General features: G+C 40.3%; 1 protein-coding gene across 1 annotated transcript in view; it reads left to right on the plus strand.

The window, feature by feature from the left end:
* Positions 1 to 19729, plus strand: part of eipr1 (EARP complex and GARP complex interacting protein 1) — a 55024-nt gene extending 35295 nt beyond the window's left edge. The window contains exons 7-9 of the mRNA XM_084569268.1: positions 8819 to 8986; positions 13016 to 13183; positions 19004 to 19729. Coding sequence (XP_084425394.1) covers positions 8819 to 8986; positions 13016 to 13183; positions 19004 to 19178 — 511 coding nt within the window. The 3' untranslated portion in view covers positions 19179 to 19729. The remainder of the gene's footprint in view (positions 1 to 8818; positions 8987 to 13015; positions 13184 to 19003) is intronic.
* The last annotated feature ends 3841 nt before the right edge of the window (positions 19730 to 23570 follow it).

Here is a 23570-nt window from a genome sequence, read left to right on the forward strand (position 1 = left end):
TTTTGTTCTCGTATTCAAATGTAGCACTATTATGCCAAAAGTGTTGCCGATTAAGAGTGTCGGATTTCACATTAAAATATGGACCATTATGCAAAAGACGTCAGCTGTATTTGAAATTATAGCGTTCCCTACGCCACTGTTGATTTGAGGGGGTGACCTTTTGAACCCCTCCAGTGTCAAACTGATCATCTGTAACCTTTTCATGTCCCCCAAGTTCTCCCTCTCCCCCCTCTGAAGACACGAAGCAGACATCATACCGTAAACTCTCGTAATGGCGTGGTCATGACCTTATGCAGACGTTGAAATGAAAGAATGAAAATGAACAGAAATACCTTCAGATTCACCCTCCAGATACCAGCCCTCCACCCCTCTCACTTCCTACGCCTGTCAGCTTTTTTGTTCACTCACAGCAGATATGCAGCTGACAGCCGTGATGGTGGCAAATGTATCACTTAAAATTTGTTATAAATTTTAATCTCAGACAGATGTAGACAAAATTCAGATTATTTTTGTTTCAAAGCAACGTCAGTTAGCTGGTTATATTTATTAAAATGGCCAATTTTGCTAAATTACTTAATCAGTTTAACTTAGCGAGCTAATCAAGGTAGCGTTGCCTTCATACTGTGCTAAAAGACTACAGCTAAAACAGTACTGCATTCTTCCCTTTGTTCATTCATAAAAGAGGCAATGTTCATATTTCAGAGCTAGGTAGTCCTTGGATTCAATTATTATAAGGGAAGATTCTTTAACGCACAAATGAAATGCTATTTTTCAAGATTCAACTCTTCTTCACTATCACCTCCGCAATATGTTAATGAAAACATACAGAGGTGTGAAATACAGTTTCTCCTAGTCCCACTGTGCTCCCAGAGATGTATGCAGATAAGACACACTCCACAGCTACCTCTACCACCACACTGCTTCTACTACAATATATTATGACCCAAAATACACAGAAGAATATATAAATAGAACTCACAGATGGAAGCTTTATCTGTATAGTGAATGTACACCGTTAGTATCGATAGATATTTTTGTCTGCAATGTATCTTATACTTGTGTCATGATTAGTTTCTACATGAATGCTTTGGTCCACAGGTGTCAAACATACGACCCGCGGGCCAAATGCGGCCCGCCACAGGGTCTAATCTGTCCCACAGTGTGAATTTGCAAAGTACAAAAATTACATAGAAGACTGCAGTTTTTCAATGAAAATAAATGTTAGCCCTAAGTTGTCCACTGTTTTAGTAAGAGAAGTGGACAGAACACAACACAGACACCCAGGACTAATCAACAGACAGCAAAGTGCCCAAACTGCACTTATTTTACTTAAGAAATTTCCTTTTTTAAAGGCTAGTTTATCAACTGTAAACATTCTCCTAATTTACTTGTTCTTTTTTGCACTGAAACAAATGGAAAAAATCAGGAGCTGTCGTTACTTACAGGTTATTATCTTAGTGGTCCGGCCCGCTTGAGATCAAATTGGGACTGTATGTGGCCATCGAACCCCTGCTTTAGTCAGATGTATGTAACTGTGTTTATCTCATTCCTCCCATCTCATTTTCTGTCTGTACCCAGCCAGCCTCAATCAGATGGGTCCCTCCATATGAGCTGGGTTCTGCTCCAGGTTCTGTTCCTGTTAAAAGGAGTTTTTCCTTGCCACCGTCACCTTAATGCTTGCTCTGGTGTTTCAGGCCAGGTTTTGGGAAGCGTCTTGAGACAATTTGTTTTCTTATTGATGCTTTATAATTAAAATTTAATTGAAAGTGCTGAGGTATTTACAAGTAAACCTACAGTTTAATCTATTTTTTTCAGACTATTTCAGATTGAATGCTTCTGAATGCTTGGAATCTCTCTTACCACAATGACCAGTCAACATGTGGAGGAACTGTAAGCTTGGCATGGCTGCCATGTGTCGTTACAGTTGCTACGGTTGGACTTTTACAGTTTTTACTTTGATTGCATTATGCTTTTTACAAGCACGAGTACTGAATGTATCTGTCTGCCCATCCATCAGTAGTTTACCACTTATTCAGGGTTGTATTGAGGCTAGACATATTCCTGGTGTCCCTCTTCCAGAAGAGAAGGAGAGGGTACACAGTGAAATCTAGTGTAGGGAATGTAACTTTTTCCACACGGTGTTACGTGGTGTTACGTCTTCTCTCGACAACTTTTCTGAGAACTTCATGCTAACCGTGATGATCTCCCCCATCATTTAGGTTGCTTGATGTAATGATCCCTTACCTTTATGCATGGGCAGACTCTCCCCCCTCTCTCCATCCCTCTTTCTTCCACTCCCTCTACCTGCCTGCCTGCCTTTCTCACTTCCATCTTTCTTTCTCTGCCAGCTCCATCTCAAAGCCAGGCTTTAATTTTGATCAGCGATGAAATGATTGCTCTCCTCTTTCGATTTTTCTTTTCTACCCCTCCCTTTCCACAGCAGTTGTCATAGAAACAGAGAAGTGTGTGTGTGTGCGTGAGAGAGAGAGAGTTTGTGTGTGACTGTGAGCGTATGCGTTCCAGTCGATCCCCTCAGCAGAGAGATTTATCACCACGAAGCCCGGAGAGTGTGTGTGTGTGTGTCTGCGCGTGTGTATGTTCATTCGTGCGTGCCGGTGTGCGTCTGTGCGAGTGCACGTTGGCCGAATGTGTGCTTGTCTGTCTCCAGCCTTATTCTTACACACCTTTATCTTTTTCTGTATTTACACACATAACAGTATTTGAGAGAGTGTTTTCCGAGTTTTATGTTTTTATCTGAGTGCGCCTAACAGTGTGTGTAATAGGTCCCCTGTCCCCTCATCAGCCCCCCCTTCACACACACTCTCACTCTCAGCCTGGCTGGCTGGATGACTTTAGATTGAGGGTGTTTGGTGGCTTAGGCTAACCACAACTCTAATCCTCTGCACTCATACAAACATAAACACACAGCTGCACACATACATGAGGTCCCAGGCCTCTCCTCTATTAGCCTGGGCCGAGGGAGCGTATGCGTGTCTCCGCGTGTGTGCGTGCTTGGAGGGGATTTCTCAGAGACACCAGAGAGGGAAAGAGCGAAACTAACCCAATTTCCTGCTCCATTTCCTTTTCACGCAGCGGGCGTGTCCCATTCCACAGCGGGCCGGGTTGAACACCAGCCACCCTACAGCCCGGGGTCACGCCTTTTACCTCAGAGTCACACTTAGGAGAAGGAGGGAGCCCTGTAAATAAATCATGTGCCCCAGCACAAAATTACACATGAAACTGCTATTTTGAGAGAAACTGAAGTTCACCAAAAGTTCCAGGTCGACTCAGATTAGAATGCTGCTGGTTAATAAGTGCTTGTTTCAAATATTTACATGTAATGTAAGTAGTTTATTCTTAGTGACCTGCCATCCATCGTTGTATAAAGGCAGTAAATACATAAGTATTTTGACCTTTTTAATTAAAATATTTTTTCCCATCTGTATTCACTCAATAACCCTTAATGACAAAGTGACAACATGCAACATTTCACAATAGAAGCCCCCATTCTCCAAGGAACACTTTACAATCAGTCATATCTCAGATTTGTACAGAGGCTTTCTTGATCTTCATGGCTTGTTTATCATCCTGCATAATCGTGGAGTCTTATGTACTAGTGGTTGAACGATTTTGTTGACTAATATGTGGTGAAAGTCGGGGCGACTTCGACTAGTCGATGACGTCACAGATAAAAACACAGTAGAAAGTAATGCTTTGCAACAATCAAATCTATATTCTTGACCTGAATACATATTATAGCGTTTCACACAAAAGAAGCTACGGAGGCTTTTCTGCAATATATTGAAGCTTGAACATGGGCTACTGTTGACCGTAGCCCACATCAACACCATAAACATCGTCAGTCTGACACTTTCTAATATGCAGCTCTCGTCTGCAAAAGAAAAACAAAAAACACGCTCTACAACCACAGCAACAATGTCAACTAATGGAGCACAACATAAGCTTATCAATACTGTACGCTGCAGATATATTTAGCCTATATAATGAATGAAATTCACCAACAAATGTTGATTTGTTGGTGTTGATTTGCAGCCTCCATCTCTTTTGTTGTTAATTGACTGCTGTTTAGAGGATTTGGACCGTTTCTCTGCTAGCGTGTTAGCGTTAGCGGATGTCTTTTCAGATGAGTGTGCATTGCAGTAGTACATTTGTTGTATTTCAGGACTCACATATTCTGCCACAGTAGTATGGGCTTCATCTTTTGTGAAGTATTTCCACACATTTGATGAACCACTGCTAGTTTGCTGCAATGACCCACTGGCCTCCTCACCTGTCTTAGGAGGCGTCCGTGTTGTTATTGTCACGTGATTGACGACTAGTCGACTTCCTGCTTACAGTAAAATCAACTAATTATAGAACAGGAGCGATTTCACCCAAAAGTTGACAATTCAGTCACATTTATGTAAAATGCCTAATACAAGCAGAAATAGTTAAGTAAATGCAAGTGATATTTTTGGTGTGATAAAATTTAATGGAATCTGAATCCAAAATTGAATCTGATTATTGCTTTAGAATCCTTTACTTTATCAAATGATATTTGGGTTCAGCATTCAAAATGTGCAAATAAAGTTAAGAATATTAATAAATTATTAATAAATGATTCATGTTTAACTGCAAGTGTCTGATTGCTGAAGCTAAATTGACACTGCTAGATTGTTTTAGTTAGTCTGTAGGTCTTTTTAAACACCTAAATCAGGGCTGCCTTTGTTGATTGTATAAAAGTAGTGACCAGGAAAGATACAAACACTGTATGGATCCATAACAAAACCGGCTATCTAAAGCCCACTTACTTATACTGCAGTATAAACAGTAAATTTCTGATTGCAGACACATTTACATAATCTTATAGCCATATCACCCACTGTAACATAAATGCATTTGGTAACCCTGCCTGGTATAGTTCAGGAACACCCAGCAAAACATTTACATACGCTTGGAACTTTTCGAAAAAAAAAGCTTGATAGAGTAAACACATATCAATTCAGCAACTTTGAAACACTACTGCCATATTGAAATCAGAGGACTAATTCCATAGCAAGAAAGAAGTATATCCAAAGTTTTTATATTTTCTGTTTCCTTCCTGATCTTTATTCTACTTTTGATCAGCCCATATATCCTACGTTGTTGTGGCCTTCAACTCCAACCTTTAAGAAGTGATTTTATGTCTGTATACATTCTCTCCTGTCAGAATGCAGTGAAACTTCTGTCATAATTTCACACAACTGACAGTACACCAATCAAGCATAACATTATGACCACCTTCCTAATATTGCATAGGTCTCCCTTGTGCCACCAAAACAGTTGTGACTCATCTGAGAATGGACATGGGCCTTCTGAGGGTGTCCTGTGGTGTCTATTCAACAGGATGTTGTTAGTGGGGGCCTTTGGGTCCTATGGGTTGAGGGGAGGGGCCTGTGTGGATCATCCCACAGATACTTGATCAGTTTGAGATCTAGTGAATTTGGAGGCCAGGTCAACACCTTGTGCTGTTCTTCATGTTTTTTAAGTTGTTCCTAAACAGTTTTTGTTTGTTTTCCTGTGTCAGGCTGCATCCTGCTGGGGATGGCTGCTGCCATCAAGCAGTGTCATTGCTATGGGGTGGGGGTGTATGGTCTGGTCTGGTCTAGGTGGGTGCTACATGTCTAAGTAACATCCACATGAATGCCAGGTCCAAAAGTTTCCCAGCAGAATATTGAATTGTCACAAGATGGTCAATGTTATTTACTTCACCTGTTAGTGGTTTTAATCTTGTGTCTGATTGGTGTGTATAGTATGCCGCTAGGACACAACTTGTGGTTAAAAGCATATCCACATAACATGTTGAGGACTTTTCAATATGGATCAATATACAAGCTAATAAGTGCAAACCAGATAGGAATTTATAGAGTAGGTTCTTTAGACCATGCATGTATCCTCTTTCCATGCTCCATGAACATTTTATGTTTTCTGAGGAACTTATTATTTGCCGTTTTCTGTCAAACTTAATTTGCAAAGAGCAAGGCAACAGTCCACTGATGGTGACAGCACGTGCACACATACACACAGTGTTGCACACAGTCCCAGAGTTGTCTTGACCTAATTGAAGCCCAGCAGTCTGCCCCAGGTCATTCTCTTATACCTCTCTTATTTTAATGAGATTTTTAATTAGCATGTTAATTGCCTAACACGATCAGCAGGGTGACTAGCTAGCTGGCTAGCTGCTGTTGGCATCCAGCTGGGACATAGCACTGAGGCTTTCCACTCTACTGAACACAACCATACAGAACTGAGCTTTGCTAGGCTAGCCTGAAGATGAGCTGGTGTTGAAGAAAACAAGTAAGGGTGAGCTCTAGATCCAATTAATTACCAGTTTATTCCAATGGGTTTTTGTCCTGTGATCCTGTTATTTACTTCCTACTTGTATCATGAGCCTTCCAAGACGGCTACAGCAAACGAATCTTAAACATATACCATGGTTAGGTTCTAAACTAATGCACAGTAAATATTTTTCACGGTATTTTAGTTTAGTGTAATCACATAAGCCACATGCTGGTCATTGTCATTATCAGTGTTCCTACAATAACATTTACCTCTGGAATAAAACAAAGCACACAAAAAGAAATAGAAGGTAGAAATCACAAGTTTATATTCCATTATATTCTGGATAAAAAGGTAACTTTCATTCATCATACATTAAAATTATGATTAAAATTGAATTTAGATTTGGTAGCACTAATAATAAACTGACTAGAAACTAAAGACCAGTGTCTCTGATCTCTCGCTTTCTGGGCTGGGAAAGTTCTGCATATTTCATTTTTATTCAAATGTGTATCATTGATTTATTAAAAGTTAGGATCGAAAGTTATTTGATTTATCGTCACCTGCTACCGATTAATGCGAGAAAAACTGCACTGCAGTTTTAACTTCACGCTGTGCAGGTCACACAAAATGTATTTTTATGGGGATTTACCCCATAAGTAAATATCTATGCTGATATCTATGCTGATTGCAAAACAGCCCGTCAGTGTCCTCTCTCCAATCCACTGCAATCCCTTCTCCCAGTTTGACTTTTTATTCATGTGATTTTCTTTTACCTCTTTAAAAAGCTACAGCTTGTGAAAATGAAGCAGATTACCGTTATAACTTTTAGCAATTCTGGCCTAACAGTAGGTAATCACAGACCTTATCTAATTGTCTGTATTACTGTTTAATTTTTGTCTAGACTGGGCATTTATAAAAGTGGTTTATTAACAATCACGAAAGTTCAAATAAGACTTGATATGATTTGAAACTCATTTGTAGATTTTGTACTGGATTTGGAATTGAGAAAATTTTAGCTCCAACCCTAACTGTCATATTACAAAATTTCAGGAGTTGCTGATGTAGGGGAGACACCTACTTGAGCTTCCCCAAAACAGTCTGTAATTTCTAAATGTGAAAGCAGATGCTTATTTACTCATCCAACACTAGAAGTATTTTATATATACAGTAGGTATGTATTTTGACTTGCTAGATGTTTCATTTGCTGTTTGTTTCATTTGTCTTTTTTTTCTTTTTTTTCATTTGTCTGTTTGTTTTGTGTGTCTGTTACTGTGGTGCTATCCAGGAAACGCAGGGTGTTTGTCAGAGCTTTTCTGGTGAAAACTGTTGCCTGCTGTGTCTGAAAATGAACTTGATGAAAGGGGAGTTTATGTGCAATGAAAAGTAGGGCTGCAACAATTGACTATTTTTGTTTTTTTGATCAATCTATCAACTGTTTTTTGAATAGACGTGTAACCCTTTGTTAAAGCACTAAATAATCGATAGATCTTCCTATATTAAAGTTTTGTTCACACATAGTCATAACTTATTTTAACATGATGTCTTAAGTAATTTAACATAACTCAGGATAAACATATGAGAGCAGTAAACATAATATGCAATGCTTTCTTGAAAGAAATACAAATGACATCATCAGATGGCATCACACGAGTGTTTTTAGGTCGGAAGGCTGGCGAGATGTCTTTGTTAAGGGGCTCGCGCATAGCAGTTGTGCTACAGTGGGTGGCGCTTTCACTTTTAGTAAGCGTCCAGCTTACTGGGTCTTGATGTAAAGATGCAAATCATCGACTGCGTAAATAAAAGCGAGGTTAAGTAGCTGGTCCTCTGTAAATGATCGCTGGAACTCACCAGTCAAAGTACGCTCACAAAGTGATTATTATTGATAAAAGTTCATAGAAAGAAAGACATTATTTTGTTGTTAATGACCATTAATATTGCTGAATGTGGCTCTTGAAACTTTTTAGTGGGATGTAAGCTGGTGAAAATGTATATTAGGTCAAAGGAGGTGGAGGTGCCCAGGAAGATGGAGAGAGATAATGCACAGAGCGTCTCTTCCTCCGTCATGTCATTGTGTTAGCTCCACTCTAGCAGGATCTCAAGGCTGTGCGGTTATGAGGCTGGCCTTTATAATTTACCACCGGCGGTGTCGGCTGCTTTATTGAGCCTGGCCTTCACTGACAGACACAGACGCAGAGAAGGCTTTGATTTAGCCTGGGAATGTTCTGGCTTGTGTGGACCCTGTGAATCATTCTCTTTCTCTCATATCTCCTTTTGTTGTTCTGTCTTGCCACCTCACCCCCACCCCCCTTTCTCTTCTCCCATACCTCTCTTATCATTTCTCACCGGTTGCTCCCTCGCATTCTTATCCCTCTATCCTAAAATTTTCTCTCTCTTTCTCCGCTTATCTGTCTCCCTCCGTGCCCTCTGTCTTCTCCATTTTTTCTAATCAATTCTCTCTTTTTCTTTGTCCATGTCTCTCCTTCTTTCCCTTCTCCAGTCAGATCTACTGTATAGAGAACGCCCATGGCCAGCTGGTGCGTGACCTGGACTTCAATCCCAACCGGCAGTACTACCTGGCCAGCTGCGGAGACGACTGCAAGGTCAAGTTCTGGGACGTTCGCAATGTCCAGGAGCCCGTGAAGACCCTGGAGGAGCACTCACACTGGTGGGTGGATCCAGAGAGAGAGAGAGAGAGAGAGAGAGAGAGAGAGGGAGGGGTTGGTTGTTGAATGAGTGCTGTCCTTGAACAAGTGATCCTGAATTCACATCAGCAAGAATCCTTCTTGCTGAAGTGTTCCTAAATTTCACAATGAATCAGAACATACACTAATGCTCCCATGTTTGGGTGGCATACAGGCAGATTTTAATGAAGCAGGATAAAAGTGCTTCTCCAGATGCAGGTAGTCTTGATGAGTGGATGGGTTTTTAAAAAAGATTAGATAGCCAGTCATTCAATATTGTTTGAATATTAGTCACACTGAACATTCTCAGAACTGCTTGCTTTCTCTACGTGTTGCACTTCCTGTTTTAAGATGTTAGGTGAGACCCCGGCCTCCAGTGTCTAGCCATGAATATAGTTTTGTTTTTTCTTGCCCTTGGTTTTTAAAATACATTATATGGACCTGCATTGGTTATAGGCCTTCACGCAGAGAAGTTTTAATAACTTCACAGAGTTTAGCAACCCCAAATGAGTGTTTGCGCTACTTTTCTAGAGCTGCTCATGTCAGATTTGGGTATGATTTCATGTAACTTAATAAAATGGTTGCAAGTAGATGCACAGTGGCCTCTGCAAAGTGAAGAAAAACGGCGTACTTAACAAACGTTTATTAGTGAAATAAAGTAAAATTTTGAAGACAGGTTGCTCTTTAAAACCCTTAAACAATTAGAGGGAAGCAATTTCATTGTGTAACGTTTATGATGACTGTGACTGATGCTAATCTCTAACCTTCCCCGAACTACTACACTTAAAGAGCACTGTGCTAGTGAATACAACAGCAGACCCTGCCTAAATGGCAGCTATGCAAATCTGTGTCCAGGATTATAAGTGTAGGGGCTGTTGTAAAATTCTCCTGGGAAATACATTTTGAATATATTAGGCGTGTTCATCTGATCAAGTATCACTTATTTTATGTCTGAATGTATGCATGAATGTACTGATGAACAGTGCCTGAAGAACAACATATTTGTGGAAACAGTAAATGGTTGTAAATGGTTTTTATAAAGCGTTTTTCTACCTATTGGTACTCAAAGCGCTTTACAGTCACAATGACACATCTACATTTTATTCACACGAGCACATTCACACACCAGTGCCATGCACTGGGAGAAACTGGAGGTTCAGTGTCTTGCTCAAGGACATTTGGCATGTGGCATGTCCGGGGATCAAACCGCTAACCCTTGGCTCGTGGACAACTCGCTCACAGCCACCCTTTCCTGTTAAACATGGCAGTGCCCCCATGGACAAATCCAGGTCTATGACAAAATGCTTTTTAGAATTTGGTGTTGAGGAACCACTTCTGATCACCCATTATCTCTAGTTGACCTCTCGACTGCTCTCGTAGCTAAATGGGAGCAAATATTTGCAGCCAATTTTCAGAATCCCTCCCCAGAGAGTTGAGACTGTTATAGATATGTTATTAGTGACTGTAGTTTATGACTGAAGCTCCGCTGAGACACATGGGTGTTGTATGCAGTAGTGTTTAGTTGTCCACACACTTTTGACATGTGTTAAGTTTAAAAATTTAGCAATTACAACGTTATCTATTTCAAGAAACTTTGTCCTGGATATTGTAAATAATTCATGCCCAGGACTTGTTACCTAGGAACTGCTCTTTATGAAAGAAACTGATTCTATGGCATATCAAGGGTAAGGTTGAGCGATTCTTGGTAGGGGGATTTTGATCAGGAATCTTTAAATAAAAAAAAAAAAAAAAGAAGTCCATTTAAACCTTCACAGCACCAGAAGTGGGAAATTTTACAAAACTAGAGAAAAAAATCCAAACTATCTCCATGACTGCATACCACTAGCAGTTGTTGAGGGAGTATTTAGGGAGAGAGTATAAGGATTGTATAACTCTTTGCCTAACCCCAGATCTACAGAAATTAGCTAAACATGTGTACAGATGTGGTGAAATTCAAGTGTAAACTTATATTGAGCTAATTATAGGGTGCTATGATATTTGATATTAAACTAAAATCCCTAATTTCCCCACGGGGATAAATAAAGCCCTATCTTATCTATAATTGCTGTATACAAATTGACAAGAAATATTCCTTTCTTAGTGAATTGAAGATGTCATTCATCATTTCAGTGAATTCGACTGAATGTGTAAAAACTAATTTTAACCCTTACTTAGTATTGCAGGATAATTCAAGAAAACACTGTAACAATAATGATAAACATGATGATTACTCCTCTGCTCTGTAGACTGGTTTCTGATTGTATTAATGGCTTTATCCCCTACCTAATGAAACGCACTGAACTACTCGTGGTGTAATAAAAGATAGTAGTACAGCCATTACTAATTAAATAGGCAGCCACTCGTTTTGTCATTAACGACTGAACCACAGTGGGTGGAACGCAAACCCAGTCCTGCTCTGGGTTGTCTTCTGTGAAGCTTCAGGCATTGCTAAGAGCGGAACATAGTGTACCACAGACACTGTATGTGTGTGTGGGTGTCTGTGTGTAAGACACACTCTCCTGTGTGAGCTGAATAGATGATCAGTGTGTCTATGAGCCAAACTGGGCTACTGCTGCAGCACACCAATCCTTACCTGATAAAGGCAGACACACACACACACACACACAATGGCACATCCATGCACACACGCACGGACGTCTTTGCACACACACAAGAGCATCTACGTTATCTCCAAAGGAAGGATAGACTTGGCAAACATATCCATAACTGTAGATTGTTGCAGATGGGATCTCTACAGATAGGAGATAGGGGTGTGTGTGTGTGTGTGTGTGTGTGTGTGTGCGCATACTCGTCGTGCTATCTTTGTGAGGACATCACACATCTTCAAAAGGCTGTTTGAGGGTTAAGACTTAATTTTAAGGTTAGGATTAGTTGAAGGCTAGAAATATGGTTGGTGTAGGGCACTTTTTGTGATGGTTAATGTTGGGTTAAGGGGCTAGAGAATGCATTATGTCAATGGATGTCCACACAATAGAAAGCCATACAAATTTGTGTGTGTGTGTTTCCATGCAAGTACCAGCATTTAATCTACATTTTTGCAAGGGCTCTCTTTTTATCTCTGTATGTGGCTACATGTTCAAACATTTCTATGATGCATATGCATGCTGTATGCATGTGCACATTTGTCCCATACGTGCGTGTATTGTTAGTGAGATGCGTGTGTATTGTGTGTATTTTTTGTGCATGCTGATTTGCTGGAGCGCAGCCAGGATATGGCCTCGGGGCTGCTGGGGGTATTAGGGACTATTTTTTAGCAGGGAAGCGGATTAGGGGAGCGCAGGGAACGGCGTGGCCGAGGCTGATTTTCTGTCAACAGCCTTGGTTATCCCTCAATCCCTCCCTGTGAGGAAACTGGGACCGCACTCTGAGCTGTGCCCCAGGCTCGCAAAGAGAGAGAGAAAGAAGATGAAAAAGAGCAAGACAGGGAGGCCGTGCTGACAGTCAGAAATAGAAAGAGAGGCACAGAAAGGGAGGGAAGGTGAGAAAGGGTTGGATTGAAAAAAAGAAGTGAAACTGAGCAACAAATAAAGCCCGGATCATGGAGTTTATGATAATGATCATCAACTCATTTGAACTAAGCTCAAACATCGACTGCAAGGAACAAAATCCCATTATTGGCATCTGAATACACACCCAGATAGGCATACTTAGCTGTGAATCCGCTGCGTTTTCTGCATGATTTGTGTGGGCATGAGTGTGTGAAAGGGAGATAGATACAGGCGTTTTCTCTTTGCTTCTATGTGTGTTTCGGCATGTGTGGTCTGCTCATACGCAGAGTCAACATATATGGGGGTTTATCCCTCACTGTAGAAATATCACTGCATTCAATGCTCGCTGCTGGGTTCATCACCCACATGGAGCTTTGTTCAGAACAATGTGGTTGTGTATGTGATTTATGCATGCATGAATGTGAAAGGGACAGCTTATCTACGCTGTCGCCCCGCTTAATTTTGAATGAATGAATGACTCGCGATGTGTGTCTTGCATCCCAGGGTGTGGAGCGTCCGCTACAACCACAGCCACGACCAGCTGGTGTTGACAGCCAGCAGCGACAGCCGCCTCATCCTCTCCAACATGGTGTCCATCTCCTCAGAGCCATTCGGACACTTAGTGGACGACGAGGAGCTCAGTGACGGGGAGGACAACCACCAGGAAGACAAGTAAGAGTAACTCCAAATAGCCGCAAACAGGAATGCGTGCAGCAGAGGTTGCGCTAGACTTTTTCGTTGTCTGTCATTTTGACTGGCAGAGTCATAAAAATCCCGTCATAATCTATTTTTATCCGTCACTTTAATTTTTTTAAATAATAATAATAATAATTATTAATAATAATTTTCATTAAAGTTTCATTAACTTTAAATACTTTTTCAGAACAGTATTGACTTTAAATGGTAGATGTATTGTCCGTACTTGGAACAGGACTGTTCTCTTAGACGGTACCGTAGGGTTGAAGTGCTTCGGTGATATGCAAATTCCAAATTCCATGGTAGCCCTTAGCTACATAGACATATATATATAATAAGGTCACTCGCCACCAAGTGGTCAGGGGTGTGAATTGCAATCTGTCAAAATGACAGATGGCCTGGCGTGCAGTAAACTCAAAATCAGTGGCAGTTGCTTTAAGAGTTTAGTCTGAGCTAAGAGAAGGTGTTTTTGCAAGGATGGAGAAAGGGTAGGGCAGGGCAATATGACATAACTATTTAATGTTGTTTTTTTTTTTTTCAGTTTTAAGGATGATTCAGTTTTTTTTTTCTGTCTGTGCTAATTCTTTTTTTCTGGCACTCTTCTCATGCAAATCAGGTGTACAATCTCCTTCTGATGACACCACACTCTTCAATAGCAAATAGAACAGCAGGTTCTAGTTGTAAAAAGTTCAAATAAGGTGACTTTTTACCTGTCACTCCATAATATAATCTTATTAAAGTCTGTCTGGTCTGGTCTAGGTGGGTGGTACATGTCTAAGTAACATCCACATAGATGCCAGGTGCAAAAGTTTCCCAGTAGAATATTGAATTGTTACAAGATGGTCAGTGTTATTTACTTCACCTATCAGTGGTGTGATCAGTGTATATAACCTTCATATACGCATTGTTTAAAAAAAAGTTCCATTTACACATTCGTTTACACATAAGTGTACATAAATACACTAGACAATTATGAGAAATCTCAGGTATGATGCACAGCACTGAGCAATGTAGCTCTTCAGCCTTTTAAATTCTCTAGAACTAGTGCAGCTTTTAAGACAAAGTATGGTCATCAAATATTGATACACAATACACTTTCCATATAGTTAATTGATACATTAAATGCTATGATTGTTATTACTTTTAAACAAACATTTTTGCACTGTATAGTATAGGATAGTTATCCATTATACAGTGTGGCTGAGCTTAAAGGTTCATGCCTTGATGCTGCAACATTGCCAAGACTATCAAATGATTTGGAGGTATTCCACAATCTACCATACCTTGGCTTCTATATTCACACAATCTGAAAAGAAATAACAATGATTTGAGATTGAGTGGTACATGATCCTCTCCCTGCCAGTTATTGATGTTTCTAAAACCATCCTTCACTTCTCCTCCTTTTAAACTTTAACATGAATGTGATTTTACTCTATTGGATGCACATCTACTGCTCATTTTAAAAATGAACAACCCACGTTCTATGACCTTGATCATCTTAAAATTGCCGGGACAGTGTTACTGTTACTTCAGTTTTGATGTTTTAATATATTTCAGATATGGAATCGTGGCACTGAAAAGGTACAGGCAGCCAGCTTGCACCGCTTCATTCCATTAAATCATCTCTGATAAGATTTTTTTAAGCATTATACCTTTCTTGTATATTCCTTTAGTACCTCAAGGAGCCTAATGAAGCAAACTGTGAGATATTGAACAGTGTACAAAAACACGCTGTGTATTTTGAAGACCTTATTTGATAATGGTCCTCCCAAGATTAAATCCAACTGCCTAAACCTTCACTCTCACATTCTTTGACACTCATCATGATAAGTGTAGAAACTTAAAGCGTAAAAATATGTTACTACCACAACACTTTAGGTGTTTTCCTCTACAGCATTTAGAGTTGATTTCAAAATAGCACAGGTATCATTAGTAATGGTTACCGCTCAGTGCTTTCCAAACCTGCCGCTGTCCTCCATCCATTATGGTCCCATTCCCCCTCTCATCCATCAACTACCTGCTCTTACACTCAATGACTGACTCTCATCCACAATTATCAACTCTTCTTCCTAATCACCAGCACTCAACTTTAGTTGTAACCCCTCCGCCGTAGTCATTGACCCCTCTTGTGTGTACAGTACATGTCCACTCCACAGTGCCTCTTGGACTCTACATCCAGAACTCCTCCAGTGTTTGGGCTGTTTTCTAACTTTAGGGGGTGGCTTTTAAAATTCAGTTCTTCAACAAAATTTGAGGATGAGCGCTTTTTAGAAAGCCAAGCAGTCTCTACCTTTTACCTTTTAGAAGGGATACATTTCTTCTGTTTTACCAATGTAGTTATTTTCAGCTAGGAGAGGTTATAACATCAAGAAATTAAAGAAGAAATAATATGTCTTTGCAAGATTCTTTTCCCGCAAAACAATTCGATAGTTGCCACAAAATCCACAGGAGCTTCAGTAAAAGGAGGAACTTCTGTCATAAAACATGTCCAGTGTCAACTGAAGTCCAGCTGAATTTTGAATTAGCCTCACCTTTTTTTGCGAGAGGAAATCTAAACTACAGGGAGTCTGCATTAATTTCCTTTTTTTCAGGTTTTTTTGGAAGAGGATCAAACTAGTTTTTTGAGACATTTGGGGAAACATCATCTAAGCCTCACGCCTGGACATAGCATGGCATGGGTGGACTGACATCCAAAGACTGGTTCCTAGTAACTACTGGTAGAAAGCCTTGATAAAGAATGAATTCCCACCCTATGGTAAAGCTGCTTCCACACTCATATTTAAATAGAGGGATGTAACTAGTAGGGGTGGGAAAAAAAATCGATTCTCCGATTTATTTCGATTCTATCCTGAACGATTCTGTCTCGATTCAAATAAGTTCATAATCGGAATTTTAAAATTAAAATTTTTAATTAGTTCGCCCGCTGCAATATTCTGTGCGCCTGCTGCGGAGCTCAACAGAAAACTCTCCTCTCTGGCCTGCTGATTCTCTGCTATACGCGCATGCGCACACACGTGCCAGTTGTTTACATGCGGCGATAAAATGGCTGCAACAGCGAGCGGTAGACTAGTGATGGGAACGGCAGTTCTTTTGACTGTACTGAACCTCTAGAATCTTGACTTGACTTGACTTGACTATAGTGCATTGTTCTCCAACTCCCTAAACTGATAAAAAGCCAAACGATCCGTATTACGTTGCAGTACGTTCGCGAATCATGAGTGAGTGACAGCGCGAACGAGAATCACGTCCTCAGCGCCAGTTCTCTGTTTGCAGTTTTTTAAAATAAACTTTATTTAAACCGTTTATAATATACAGTATGATATAATATAGGAAATGGAAAGATAAAATGAACAAACAAACAGATATGGAATACAAATATACAAGGCCAGGGGTTTCTCTGTTTGCAGTACGTTCGCGAATCACGAGTGAGTGACAGGCGAGTGAGTGGCAAGAGCGCCAGTCGGCAGTTCGTTCATTGAACGGGTTGTCAATCAACGAATCACGAGTTACGTTCGCTCAGGTCCCTCCCCACCAGCACGCTGGCTGCTTCGTTCGCCGAAGATTCACGAGTGAGTCACAGACCGCGGCAGCATCACTCCCGGCCGGCGCGCTCGCGTCTGAGTTCAACTGAACTGAGAAAGGAACGAATCACTTCATGAAGTGATTCCATTCAGTTCGTTCACTCAAATGTTTCGTTCTTTCGAACGAAACGTTCGCGAACGTTACAACACTACGGTAGACCCATAAGACTTGCACCGGCTTCTTTAAAAGCTGACGTATGGCAGCATTTTGGATTTTTTGAGGATGGAGGAAAGATCGACAAGACTTTCACCGTTTGTAAGGTAAATTCTAAAAAAAATTAGAGAAGGTAATTCATCTGTTTTTCTTTCTCTAATGATCAACACAATAGTAGGAAATGATTTGCAAATTCTGAGTAGCAAACTCATATTTAAGAATCTGACCAAACTAAAATATGTGTGTGTGTGTGTGTGTGTATATATATATATATATATATATATATATATATATATATATATCACAAAATTTAAAGTCACGCATGGAAATGTACATTAAAAAAATAAAAAATAAAAAAATAAAAAAATAAAAAAAATCGATTAATCGATAATCGATTAATCGATAATCGTTTTAGAATCGAATCGTTGACCTCTGAATCGGAATCGAATCGAATCGTGAGGTGCCAAGAGATTCCCACCCCTAGTAACTAGTGTTGTGTCTCTATATGTAACACATGGGATTGGAATCACAATGGATTACCATGTTGAGCTAAGGAGTTAATGTAGGAAATGCTAAAATTACAAATGACTATATATGTGGTTTTTGGTGACATTAAATGTTACCAAATAACAAGAAAAAATATGAGTTCTCTTATAGAAAACAATCTTTGTGAAATTAAAAGAAAACTAATTTTGTACACACAGTGCAGTCCTTATCCATGGCAACATTATAGCACTAGTGTCTTCTAAAAAGAACAAGAAAATATCTCATTTCATAAGGGCAATTTCCTTTAGTTGTATACCGATATAAATACTTTTATTATTATTATTATTATTATTACATGGCCTTTACTCTTTGTGTTCAATGAAAAGTAAAGGAAGACTTTTGTGAATTTCATTGAGAAGAATGCATTAAACCTTTATGTTCACTAGCTGCATATGATCACAAAGCAGAACTACTTTGCAATAAACAAGTGAGTCAACTTTCCTTGTAAGGCCATAAAAGACGTTAACCCTGGTGTATGATGTATGACAGTCTCTTGGCAGTTAAGCGGTTCAGTGGCATGTCCTCTAAAAACCTTGCATCCTTAAGGCTAACTGAGGCCAAGCTCAGTATTTCTTAGCTTCAGTCAAGTGCCCTCACATATACAGCATCCTCTTGTTCCTTTCTTCTGCAATGAATCTATACTCTGTGGTAAGAGTGATTTTATTTTAGGCTGCAGCCCAGAGGGAGTAGCTACTGTCAGCGCCAAACACTTAATGTGTAAAATAAATCCAAATATGTATGTCACTGTTTCCCCTCAGGGCTAGTTGCAGCAGTGGGTTTGGGAGGAATTTGGGATGGCAATAACGCTAGATCGTAATTCTAAAAATGTCTTTACTGTCACGTTGTTGTAGCGGTGGGGGAGATGTCTCAGGACCGGTGAGGATGTTTGTGCACTGGGAAAAAAAAAGAAAGAAATGGAAAGTTTTCACTTCATTTAACAAAAACGCTATGATCTTGACAACGTTACACTTACCTTTTTTGAATTCTTCACACTAAAAATAATCTGTAATGACGTTATTCGGTTTATTTCTGTCGCATGGTAAAGACTGCTTCTGAAGGCCTCACCCGGCACTGTTCAGACCAGTTCACGCAGGTGTGTGGAAGAACTTGAACTCTCAAATTTTTTCTTTCCAGCAAGTTCCTCTGTTAGTGACTCTCTGAAGGTGCGCGTTGTCATATTGTCCTGCTCTTCTACATGACGGCTGGATTTTCATTCTGCCTTCAAGTGTGACAGGGGACAACAGCTGTAAACACTTTTGCCTTCAGATGTGTTCGAAGCACCCATCAGGCAGTGCACAAGCGCTTTTGCCTCCTTCTGGTGCAGATGGTGGTTGATGACCTGATGATGCTTGTTTCTATGGATACCATCCAACACGATCTATTAAATATTTTCACAATTTACATTAGCCGTGCAGTGAAAAAGAGATGAGAACTGTGGCATAATATAATAATTCACAGAACGCGGTGCATCCCTCCTCCTATAACCTCTTTGTGTTATGTGTGTGTGTAAACTAGGGGTAAGGAGCCACTAAAGGACAGCGTGGTGTCCACCTATGAGGAGCACGAGGACAGCGTGTACGCAGCCGAGTGGTCATCAGCTGACCCCTGGCTCTTCGCCTCGCTCAGCTACGACGGACGCCTTGTTATCAACAGGGTGCCTCGCGCTCTCAAATACCGCATCCTGCTCTGAGCGAGGGGAGGGAAGGTGATCAAGTGTGTGTGGAACGTCTGTGTGTGTGTGTGCAGTATGAGTGTGTGAACGCTTGATACAGTAAGTTTGCATGTGAAGGCAGCCATGGAAAAGACTCTCTTTGTTCGTTTGTGCGTCTGATTTAATTTTACTGTAGTACTCATGATCATATAACACAAACTGTAAAGAAAAAACAAAACAAAACAAAAAAACTGTATGCTCCTCAATGTTAAAGTAAAAAAATGACTTCTGGATAAACACCTGACATTGTGTGTCTCGTACATCTTGAAATGTGACTTCTTTAATAACCAGCTTTTTCTTGTCACCGACGTTCATTTTGCATCTGCAGGATTTCTTCAGTTTTTCTTCCTGCTTGAAGTCAAGATCACAAGTTACAGAAGTTTAATCATTATAATCTGTATGTTAATTAATGCTCACCAGATGAGATGACAAGTGAACTACCTACCTACTGTGGCTTTTCTCTTCCTTCACCGTCTCATCCTGTCTCCTGCCTCCTCGCTCATCACTCTTCTGTCTCCTGTTGTCCATATGTCTACTCCCTCCCCCTCTAAATCTGTACAGTGTTGAGTTTGGTCAAAAGTGATAGTCCGAGCCTCTGTTATGACAGACACCATTGGCAGTTCCTTTAATTGCAGCTTGAGTCTATAGATCACACAGTCACATGCGCACACACACAATAGTGGCAAGGGAGGAGCAAGGGCTCTTCATTAGCTATGCTGGTCGGGGCAGGCAGTGCAGTGGCTGAATACAGAATATATTCGTCCATCTAATCAGAGATGCTATACACACACTCACACACACACATGTTTGTACAGATATCTTAGTGAGGACATTCATTGACATAATGCATAATGTATTCCCTAACCCTTACCCCGACCCAAACCATAACCTAATCGTAACCTTTATCCTAAAACCAAGTCTTAACCCTCAAACAGCCTTGGAAAGAAGTGAGGACCGGCCAAAATGTCTTCACTTTGCACAAATGTCCTCACTCCAGTGGTGTAAAACCCAAACTGGTCCTCAGAAAGATAGCTGTGCAAGTGCATACACACACAAACACACACACACACACTGTCCTTGTTACCCTGCAGTCAGTTATTGAGAGGAGGCATCAGAGTGGATATACAGAAGAATAGTGAGCGCTGAAAAGGTAATCGCTGAATCTAGCCCATCTGAAGACTCATCATGCTTGTCACAGGCGGCACACACGCGGCGCTCATTGTCACATCTTTACTCTCTTCTACCGGGGTGAGGACATGTGAGGGCGACTAGCCAGTGCGCCAGGGTCTCATGTGCAGTTAAGTATGTTTCATTGCAAGCTGTACAGAAAGACCATAATGAAAGATGTTTGAGTCAAAAAAAACAAAGACGGATATATCCCCGTCTTGTACGCAGTATCAATCAGCTGATATGAATGCAGCTACGTGACCGATCAGTCAATCCAAATGTTAATAACAGCTGAGTATTTGCATGGGGACTGATGAAGGCACCTCTTTAGTATGCCTGAAAGGCTTGCCCAGGACAAATTACATCAGCTATGATGTATTGATTGTCAGTGTGGGGATTTGGATACATTATTGCTGACAGTGTGGATACCAGCATATTCAGCTCCTATATACAGTCTATCATGTGTTATTGGCATTTTCCTGGCCAATTACGCCTGATGTCAGGTGGTGGGTAAATACGGATGCTAAATGCAGGCATTTGTGTTACTTTCATTTACATTAGACACCAACATCTTACAGCACACTTACTTAGAAAAACACTCTGGCCCCAGTGCAGGTTTACACATGCAGCATACACGTTCTGTAGTTAAATCCCCAAAGATGTCACAATGGTGGGATTTAAATAAATACATACGCAGTCTTAGGCGCAAAACGATGTCAACAAACATACCATAACATCAGTAAATAAAAAAAAAAAAACAAGGCCTGCTTATATACACCAATAATTACACATTGAATTCATAAATGACTAATGTATGTTGTGTAATATGCTTAAAATACAAGCCTATTTTTTCATCTGGAGCTAAGCTTTAGAGATATGTTTCAAGAATGCAAAACACTGTCAGAATCCTATCTAAATGTGTTACTTGTTTAAACAGTGCGTTTGCCCCATTAAGATCAAGATCTTCCCATATCCTCTCATCTTCATTCACGGCCCTACATCTTCTGGTTTCAGTATGTAGAGAAATACAGGAACTGCATAAACTCTGCATTTGATCATAAACCATACTTGCTGTTTAGACACGTCTATCTTTTTCCTTTTTTTTCTCCCCCGGTGAATTCATATGCCCATTAGCCTCCATCAGAACTGATACTGGCTGTAATATTTATTGCCCACATTGCACATGTGCAGCAGTCCAGCATTCCCTTTCCTTGTGGCGCCACTCAGTCTCCACCAGCTCGTCTCTTTCACAGCAGATTCCCCAACGCTTCTTGCAATTCACTGTCTTTGATTTGCAGGAAGCATGAACGCGGTACCTGAGACGTCAAAAGCTCCGCAGCAACTGGACGGCTTTCACATTACGCATAGCCATTTGATATGTTGTTAATATCAAAGTAGCTGCTGTAAACATCAAATTAAAATAGGACCAATAGGTGTATAATATGATTTAGGAAATGCTGAATAAAAGCTTGCACTTTTTTTACACTTTGGTATTTCTTGTGTATACCTCCTAAAACCCTACTTGCATAATTGCTGTATGTACTGCATCTTTATTGTTATGGTGGGCAAAGTACACGTGAGCCATGGCTTCCTCCACACCAGATCATCTGGATTTTTTCTTAAAATTCCAGTAATATACTTCAAACTGAGCGCATACAGCATGAGTAATCAAGATATGATATTTTAATTTAAAAGAGACAATTAGAACAAATATAGTGACACATTTCTGTCCCAACATGACGTCTTTAATATGATACGTCTTACATGAGGATTTGTCATACACATAAAAATAAACCGTCACAGTCACACTTTTGTTGATTAGACTGGATTAACAAAAAACTCATTCTCTCAGTTCAATATAACTGGGGACTTACAGTTGAACCTTTAAACAAGTTTAACAATAGAAGCTGCTATTAAAGCAACTCCATATACTGTTAAGACGTTCATAAAGCACAGTAAAAAAAACGTCAGCTGTGCGCGGTGTCAGGCTTGGCTTCCGTAACGGCAAAAGACAAACTGGAAGCAACCGACAGTCATAGGAGTAATCATACTGACTTAATGTCTCACACATTACACTAACTATAAGATTAAGAGATGTGAAGAGTTCAACACTCTTGCACAGAAGTTGTAAAAACATTAGCAGAATTGTCAAGAATTTTTCCTTGTAACAGATAAGATAAAGCCAAGGAAGCATATGCCGTCACCGATATTAATATTTATAGTGACGTTAGGTGCTCAGGTGTGCAGAAGCCATGTTGGTAATGGATGATTACCAGTAGAGCGGTCATGGTCCAATCAAGTATTGCAAATTTGAAGCACCCACAGCAGCTGTTCTACAGCAACTGCTACAGTTGATCTTCAGAGTGGTGTCACCGCAGGTCACCTGACTGGGGCACCGTACCTGCCAACCATCCCGGCTTCCTTGGGTTATGACCCCCTTGGCCTGGAATAAAAGATGATAGTGTTGTGGCAGCCGGCAGCATCACGCGTGTTAGTGCACTCACTTGGGAAGGAACTATATACAGAGAAAATGACTGAAATATTTATGAAGGGGAAATAGGATGTTGTTTTCTTAGGCAAGGATTGACTTGCTTGACTATGCATGTGGAAAGAAATATGGACGCGCTTGTATCTCATGTTCTAAGCTTACATGAACTGTATGAGGAAAATGCCACGGAGACATATAGAAATGTCTGGCATGTGAGCACAACTGTCATTTTGCTTTTCCGTTCCCCGAGTCTCTCTGTAAATAGCGTCGATGCTGGCAGCTGTTTGGTATTTTATTTTTACCAAACATCAGGAAATTACATCTTACGCCGGAAACAACACTTCTAAAACACAAGGGTTTGCGTAACGTCTTGAATGGTGGTAATTGTACCTGAGGGTCACACAGGTGTCGTCCTCAAAGGGTGGAGGCGGAATTGGATTCAGCTGCTGTGGAAATGAAATAATAAAAAAAAAAAAATTAGATTTCATTTAATTATTTATTCATGTCAGCAATGCAATATAGAGCCACCTGGGGTGTTTGTGTGTTTGTGTGTGTGAGAGTGGGTTTTCAGGTGATTATTACCTTTGAGAGTTTGACTCATTTGCATGGAGGAGAATTTATATGACCCCCTGAAATGAAAATTATGCACAAACACGTTGCCCTCTGCAGGAAGAGGAGACGGAAAGACAAAGAAAAGGAAGGGTGACTGATAAGGA

Source organism: Chelon labrosus (genome assembly GCF_963514085.1).
Source record: "Chelon labrosus genome assembly, chromosome: 20".
NCBI classification, from domain to species: Eukaryota; Metazoa; Chordata; class Actinopteri; order Mugiliformes; family Mugilidae; genus Chelon; species Chelon labrosus.